An 8,552-nucleotide genomic window follows, 5' to 3' on the forward strand; every position below is an offset into this window, starting at 1 on the left:
GGCGGCCAGACCCCGAACCGGGGGCGCGGAGCAGCTCGCCTCTGCTGCGGGGAAGGGGCCGAGGCTCCCGGCGTCGGCTGCACCTTAAGGCACCGAAAGGTTCTCGGGGCGGGAGCGTCCTGACCCCGAGCTCCGGAGCCGTGGTGGTGATGGGGCCCTGGGGCGAGGGACGGGCCGAAAGACCCGGGGGCGCCATCTACGCGGGCTGGGCGCGCCTGTCTGCTTTCTCCCGTCGGGGAGGTCCCTGCAGACCCTGACGTCCGCCCGTGTAGGTCCTTAACGAAGGGAGGCCGCGGGTGGAAACTCCTCAGCCGAGGCTTTTAAGGTCCCTTGTTCCATTTCACCTGAGACGCTGGGGAGTGGGGCTTCGCGTGCACACGGTGGCCTCAAACAAGAGTTCGGGGTTTGAATTTGTATCTCTGTCTTTAAGCTCACGTTAAGGACCAATCAAAATGACTGTTTCTTAAATGTATGGTTGTGTTGTCTGTATTTGGAGATTCCAGGAGTCGTGTGAATGTGTAATAAGGGATCCAGAGCCTAGAACGTATTAGGTGTTACCAGGACATAGTCTACCAACTTGGTTTAGTACTTTGCCTTCTAAGAGAATTGTGAGTCTAAGAAAAAGTGGTTGTTCTAATAGAACCCTCTTAAATTTCTTTCTCACAAATAGCCTCTTAAAATGACTTCGGTGTGTGTGTGTGTGAGAGAGAGAGAGAGAGAGAGCGCACTATACACTATACACTTGTGAATAATTAGTGTCAATAAAGGGAAAATAATTTTCTTGATAGTTTTATCTTGTCTTTTAGAAAGCAAAATGTCATCAGTGGAAGCACACCAGGAGCAGTTGTCCCAGTCAGATCCATCCCCATCACCAAACTCATGTAGTTCCTTTGAGCTGTTAGACATGGATGCTGGCAGTTTGTATGAACCAGTTTCTCCACATTGGTTTTATTGTAAGATAATAGATTCTAAAGAGACGTGGATTCCTTTCAACTCTGAGGATTCTCAGCAGCTGGAAGAGGCATATGGCTCCGGTAAGATGACAGTGATAACTTTGAAACCAAGGCGTTCTCTCCAAGTATAATTTAATAGCTATCCCTTATAGTTAGTACTGTTAAAAATAAACTTTACAGGAGAGTGATGGGGGATGAGGAAGTTGATTGGCACATACACATTCATAGAACTAGCACAATGAAATCCCCATTTATCTAGCTAATATATACTAATAACTTCTTTAAAAATACATAGATTTTTTTCCTGTTGGGTGCCAGTGGCTCAGGTCTGTAATCCTAGCTACTTAGGATGCTGAGATCTTTGAAGCCACCTTGAGCAGGAAACTTCCTGAAACTTTTATCTTTGATTAACCATCAAAAAAGCCAAAATGGAACTGTGGCTCAAATGGTAGAGTGTTCTAGTCTTGAGGAATAAAAGCTCAGAGACAGCACTAAGGCCATGAGTTCAAGCTTCAGGACCTGCACAAAAGAAAAAAAAATAGTAGATTTTTCTTATTAAGTAATTTTTCTTTCTTTCTTTTTTTTTTTTTTTTTTGTTGTTGTGCTGGGGTTTAAACCTAGGATCTAGTGCTTGCTATGCAAGCACTCTACCATGGAATTATATTCCCATCCCTAGTTAAGTAGTTTTTTTTTTTACAGCATTTTATACAAAGTTCTATAATATTCAAGAATTTAGTTTGTATCTTGAAACGGTATCTATCATACTCTCTTTTTACTCAATAATACAATAATACTTCAATATTCTAACTTTTGTTTTTAGTTTTTGTTTCTAAAGAATATATGTAGAGGGCTGGGAAGGTGGCTTAATGGTAGAGTGCTTGCCTTGCATGCATGAAGCCCTGGGTTTAATTCCTCAGCACCACATACACAGAAAAAGCCAGAAGTGGTGCTGTGGCTCAAGTGATAGAGCACTAGCATTGAGCTGAAGAGCTGAAGGACAGCGCCCAGGACCAGCGTTCAGGCCCCACGAACAACAGCAACAACAAAGAATATATGTAGAGTAGGGTATTATAGAAGAAAAAAAAAAAAGAAGAGTGAACTCTCTAACATACTAGTTTTTTTCTCTCACTCTCTCTCTCTTTTTTTTTTTGGGGTCCGGTCATGAGGCTTGAACTCTGGGCCTAGGCGCTGTCCCTCAGCTCTTCAGCTCAAGGCTAGTGCTCTACTTCTTGTTTTCTGAGTATTTTATTGGAAATGAGTCTCACAGACTTTCCTGCCCTGGCTGGCTTTGAACCGCAATCCTTAGATCTCAGCCTCGTGAGTAGCTAGGATTACAGGTGTGAGCACCCGGTGCCCGGCCATTTTTTTTCTCTTATGAAACAAGAATACTATCTAATTATATTATGGTGGTTGTTGTGAGTTTTCCTTTTGGTCCCTTAAGCAAAAAATTCAGCGAAGTCAATTTATCTATTTTTAAGAAAAAGGACATTTCAGTGTTTCATTTTCTAAGGAAACAAAACTGTTTGGGTAGTATTTTTTTTTTCTCTTTTTTTTTGGGTCCGGTCATGGAGCCTGAACTCTGGGCCTGGGCGCTGTCCATCAGCTCTTCAGCTCAAGGCTAGTGCTCTACCACTTGAGCCATAGTGCCACTTCCGGCTTTTTTTTTCTTTTTGTTTATGTGGTGCTGAGGAATCGAACCCAGGGCCTCAGGCATGCAAGACAATCACTCTACCACTGAGCCACCTTGCCAGCCCTGGGTAGTATTTTTTTGTTATTAGAACCAAGAAGGGTTTTGATACTTGAAAAGTAGTAATCCAAATAGACTGAATTCCATTCATTTCATGTTTAGCCAAGTAGAAATATATTACTTAGCATGTCATTTACAATGGTATTTTAGGAAGTATTTATTGTGAAGTATATAATTCTTTTCACTTTGCAATTCTTGATAGGAAAAGACTGTAATGGGAGAGTTGTCCCCACTGATGGGGGCAGGTACGATGTTCATCTGGGGGAGAGGATGCGGTATGCTGTGTACTGGGATGAACTGGCATCAGAAGTGAGGCGATGTACCTGGTTTTACAAGGGGGACAAAGACAATAAATATGTTCCCTACTCGGAGAACTTCAGCCAAGTGTTAGAGGTATCCTTTGATGGTTTTGTACTCATCATTTTCTATTTTCATTTAGTAATTTTTTCTTCCTCTTATGACATATTTTGTGAAATTTCCAGAAGTTTGGTTCCATTTATGTTCCACTTTATAGTACTACTTTTTGTAAATTAGTTTCAGCATAAAATAGTCTTAAATCTCAGGTTTTAAGTTATTAGGAAACTTAAAATTTTTTCGATTCTAGCAATTATTGTTAATTATTATTTAAACTATGGCCACAGGATTAGTCATCTTGACTTTTATTATTCTGAAAACTAGTATTTGCTTTAAGTAGAAAGGGCATTAATATTATTGATAAATGCCACATTAACATTAATGTCACAATCACATTAATGTAACTGACATGTGGCTCAAGTGGTAGAGAGCCAACATTGAGCAGAAAAAGCCAAGGGGGGAAAAATGAGTGAAAATGCAAGTTTACAAGTTCACGCTCCAATACTGGCACATACACACAGTTATACCAGAATATAAAGCTGGGCGCCAGTGGCTCATGTCTGTAATCCTTGCTGCTCAGGAGGCTGAGATTTGAGGATCATGGTTCAAAGCCAGCCCAGGCAGGAAACTCCTTGAGACTCTTATCTCCAATTAACCACCAGAAAACCCAAAGTGGTGCTGTGGCTCAAGCCGTAGAACACTCGCCTTGAGCTGAAGAGCGCAGGGACAGCGTCCAGGGCCAGAGTTCAAGCGCCACGACCCACAAAAAAAAAAAATGACTAATCTACACAATAAAATTGAGAGTTTTTTTTCTTTATCTTATTGGCTTATTGTTAGTTTGTTTATTGTTGTAGAGTGTGACAGGCTGACTTGAATCCTTTGGCTAATTTGCCTTCCTGAGTGCTGGTATTTATAAAGTGAATATATATAGAGAATTTACAGAAGAAGAAAAATACCTCTATTTGTTGTTGTAATTTTAAAAGAATTTTAATGGGCTGGGAATGTAGCTCAACTCAGTGGAAGAGAGCTTGCTTAGTGAAAGGTCCTTTTCTTCTTCCAGAGGAAAACAATTTATTTAATGTGTGTGTGTTTCTGAGTGTTAGTCCTGGGGCTTGAACTCTCAGCATGGGTACTGACTCTAAGATTTTGTGCTCAAGGTTAGCAATCTACCCTTGAGCCACATCTTCACTTTTGGCTCTTTGGTGGTTAACTGAAGGAGATAAGCGTGTCATGGACTTTCCTACCTGGGTTGGCTTCAAAGTTTGATCTTTAGACTTCAGCCTTCTGAGTAGCTAGGATTACAGGTGTGAGCCACCAGTGCATGGCAGAAAGTGATATTCTTATGAGGACTCAATAATAGTATTCTTGTAATAAGTCTTAGTTTAATAATAAAAAAAGCTTCTAGAGAAATCTAATGAAATGTCATTTCTTTTAAGGAAACTTACATGCTTGCCGTAACCTTGGATGAATGGAAAAAGAAACTGGAGTCTCCCAACAGAGAAATTATTATATTACACAATCCAAAGGTAAAATGCATTAAAGCATTTCACTGATGTTGAGATTAAATATTGATTACTAAGGGAAACTTGTTTTCTTTTTGTATGGTTCCTATACAGGATAACATTTAGTAAATTTTACTAATAGTAAATGTACCATAACTTAAAACTTAAGATTGCACTTAAAACTTGAGATTGGAGATATGGCTCAGTTGGTAGAACACTAGGTAATGAGCCGAAAGTATCATGTCCTGGTCTTGGACCAAAAAAAAAAAAGAAAGAAACGGAAAACTTATAACTGTTACCTTTATTTACTCCACTCAGCTCATACAATATAATTATGTTAAGGAAAGTCATGTCATTATATGTTGAGAAAATCACCAACACATGTGAACATGTCTTTCATGTTAGGTTTATTATCAAATGATCTATAGCTTGATATATTTTCAGAGTTCCCATTTCAAGCTGTAGGTGTTTCATATCGAATTCCAGTTGAGATTTGACTATATATTTTAAAAGTTGGATATCTGTAATGGATACTATATTGCTCTGATCTTTTCCATTAAAGCTCATGGTACATTACCAGCCAATTGCTGGATCTGATGAATGGGGTTCAACACCCACTGAGCAAGGTCGACCAAGAACAGTGAAGAGAGGGGTTGAAAACATCTCTGTTGACATCCATTGTGGTGAGGTTCTTTTTTTCTTCCAAAATGCTTTTTCTTCTGAAATACTTATAAGTATTTCATTCCTTAAATTGTGACTGCTTTTCTTTTTTCTTTTTTTTTTAGATTCTTCCTTCAAGGCTTAAAATGATCTTTAATAAGATGGGCTTATTGTGTGCTAAGATTACTATCATTTCATCTGTTAAGGTTTTTTTTTTGTCTGTTGTGGAGTTTGAACTCAGGGCCTACGTGCTGTCCCTGAGCTTCTTTATGCTCAAGGCTAGTGCTCTACCACTTGAGCCATAGCACCACTTTGGTTTTTGAGTAGTTAGAGATAAAAGTCTCATGAGGACTTTTCTTCCCTGGCTGGCTTAGAACCGTGATCCTCAGGTCTCAGCCTTATGAATAGCTAGAATTACAGGCATGAGCCTGGCAATATTATTTGTTTGTAACCCCAGCTGTTCTGGGAGGTGAAGCTAGGATGATCATGATTTGAGGCTAGCATAGAGGAGAAACGTTAGGGAAATAGATCACAACCAAGTATGGTTGCATACAACTGTAATTCTAGCTACTTGGAAGCAAAAGGATGGAGGTGAGGCCAGCTATGGAAAAAAAGCTAAGGTATGGTAGTATGCTGTTCTAGGCAGGAGGCATGGTAGGAAGACTGTGGTTATTGTCCAAGGATTGCCCTGGTTAAAAAAAAGCAAACCTCTATTAGAAAAACAGCTAAAGCTGCAAATTTTATTTTTTATTTTGACTAGAAATATAATACTGGTAATACCTGGCCCTGAAGGTTTTCAACTAAAAGTTTCATTGGAACTTGATTATCCACTAGGGTCATATCATTGGTTTTGCACACAAATTTGATTAAAAAATGTCTTTTATCTTGCAAAAGAGATGATTTGTCTCGTGAGTAAATGTTTTCGACTTACTGTTATTGATTGGTGGGTTGATTTTTACATAGTATATTACTATGCCTTTGCCTGGACTGTTCTCCAGATACCTCCTGTCTTTGTCTCCTTAGTAACCAGTATTTCAGGTGTGTGTTGCCATGCTCAGATAATTTACTATAATTTAAAAAAATGAGTTTAAAGCTTGGCATGGTAGTATACTGCTGTAATCCCAACACTCAGGAGAGTGAAGCAAGAGGATCTAATTCCACAGTAGGTTATGTCCAGATACCTAATGAATTCGAGGCTATTTTGAGGTACATAGTAAGACCATGTCTCTTAAATAAATCAACAGAAACAAAAATTACAGACTTTAAAATCATACTAGACATTAGTAGGATAGTTGATAAAAATGGAATTAGTTAAAAATATATTATCGGGGCTGGGAAGGTAGCCTTGCATGCATGAGGCCCTAGGTTCAATTCCTCAACTACACATAAGCAGAAAAAGCTGTAAGTGGTGCTGTGGCTCAAGTGGTAGAACGCTAGCCTTGAGCTGAAGAGCTGAGGGACAGCACCCAGACCTAGAGTTCAGAAAAAAAAAATTATCTGCTGGGCTGGTGGCTCACACCTGTAATCCTAGCTACTAAGGAGGCTGAGATCTGAGGATCATGGTTCAAAGCCAGCTGGAGCAGAAAAGTCCATGAGATTCTTATCTCCAATAAGCCACCAGAAAACTGGGAGTGGCACTGTAGCTTAAGCGGTAGAGTACTGGCCTTGAGCTGAAGAGCTGAGGGACAGTGCCCATGCCCAGAATTCAAACTGGGACAAAACAAACAAACAAAAAAAAACAAAAAAAATTATCATTGTTAAATTGCCTGGATTTGATAATTGTTCAGTGGTTATGTAAGCGGAGGAAATACACATATTAAAGGGCTAAAGAGGTAGGTTGTATGAAATCTGGTGACATACGCAACCTGCTTCCAAATGGTTCAGAGAAATAAATTATGTGTGGATATATACATACATAAAGAAAATAATACAGCCACTATGGTAATTATTTAAGAGTTAAGATTATAAACAGCACATGAGAGTTACTATATTACATCATCTAGTTTTCTATGTAAGTAGTTATTTCATGATGAAAAGTTGTAAAAATTTTCATAACTTATTTTGATATAGAGAATAGAATCAATATACTTTTACTAAGTTTTTAATATAGGAATGTTTTTGTCTTTTATTCATTTGTCTTTTAACTTGCTTACTGATAGCTTGTTCATTGTGAATGTTTGTTCTTTGAATACTTGACTACATAGGATAATTTCTCTTTTTTACTTTTATTTACAGGGGAACCTTTACAAATAGATCACTTGGTTTTTGTAGTTCATGGAATTGGACCAGCTTGTGATCTCCGCTTTCGGAGCATTGTACAATGTGGTAAGTTTGCAAAGCATATAAAATTAGATCATTGAAGGGTCAGTATTAGTGCTCCTGTGAGCTGAGATAAAGCATCGCCTTTGGTCTGTTGTCTTAGCTGTGTAAGAAGATTTATAGAGCTAAAGACTAGTGACAAGGCAGTAAAGCCTCAGAGCTTAGACTTAAAGTGCTAGTAAATTCCTGAGCTAAGAGTTTATATTCTTAGCCAGTAATTTTTGAGCTAACAAACTCTTTAATACCTATACAATTTTCTCATGATGTAAAGTCCTATTTCTAACCATTTCTAATTTAAGGAGAACCATAACAATGCTAGTGAATAACAAGTTTTAATCATTTTTGTAATTCATACTGGGATAATCTATTTGATGTTATAATTGGAAATTTTAAGGTATTGTATAACTTGATTTTTTTAAACGTAATACCCTCTAAATCTTGGTAGTGTTCAAAATCTGCCCCAGTTAGGGGTTTTATTCTACTGACTAATACTTCTAAGTACAAACTAGAATTATATACTTAAAGGTTAAGATCAATATGATAGAAATTTTGAACAACAGTGTAATTTTTTTAGCTTAAATTGTTGGTTAATGATTACTTTTAAAAATTAAAAAGTTAGTATAGGAACATGACCTCAAAGTAAACTGATACATAATAGTGTTTGCTTTTTTATTCCAGTTCTGGGGCTTGAACTCATGACCTGGGTACTGTTTGTGAGCTTTTTACTCAAGGCTAGCACTCTTCTACTCAAGCCATACTTTCATTTCTGGCTTTTGGTGGTTAATTGGAGATAAGAGTCTCATGGAGGGGCTGGGAAGGTGGCTCAGTGGTAGAGTACTTGCCTTGCATGCATGAGGCCCTGGGTTTGATTCCTCAGCACCACATAAGCAGAAAAAGCCGGAAGTGGCGCTATGGCTCAAATGGTAGAGTGCTAGCCTTGAGCTGAAGAGCTAAGGGACAGCGCCCAGGCCCAGAGTTCAGGCCCCACGACCGGACCCAAAAAAAAAACAAACAACA

General features: G+C 38.7%; 1 protein-coding gene across 1 annotated transcript in view; it reads left to right on the top strand.

Annotated features, from left to right (window-relative positions):
• Window positions 1-745: 745 nt before the first annotated feature.
• Window positions 746-8,552, top strand: part of Ddhd2 (DDHD domain containing 2) — a 25,865-nt gene continuing 18,058 nt past the window's right edge. The window contains exons 1-5 of the mRNA XM_013024299.1: window positions 746-1,034; window positions 2,903-3,093; window positions 4,491-4,580; window positions 5,119-5,239; window positions 7,452-7,541. Coding sequence (XP_012879753.1) covers window positions 815-1,034; window positions 2,903-3,093; window positions 4,491-4,580; window positions 5,119-5,239; window positions 7,452-7,541 — 712 coding nt within the window. The 5' untranslated portion in view covers window positions 746-814. The remainder of the gene's footprint in view (window positions 1,035-2,902; window positions 3,094-4,490; window positions 4,581-5,118; window positions 5,240-7,451; window positions 7,542-8,552) is intronic.

Source organism: Dipodomys ordii, unplaced genomic scaffold (genome assembly GCF_000151885.1).
Source record: "Dipodomys ordii isolate 6190 unplaced genomic scaffold, Dord_2.0 Scaffold4, whole genome shotgun sequence".
Classification (NCBI taxonomy): Eukaryota; Metazoa; Chordata; class Mammalia; order Rodentia; family Heteromyidae; genus Dipodomys; species Dipodomys ordii.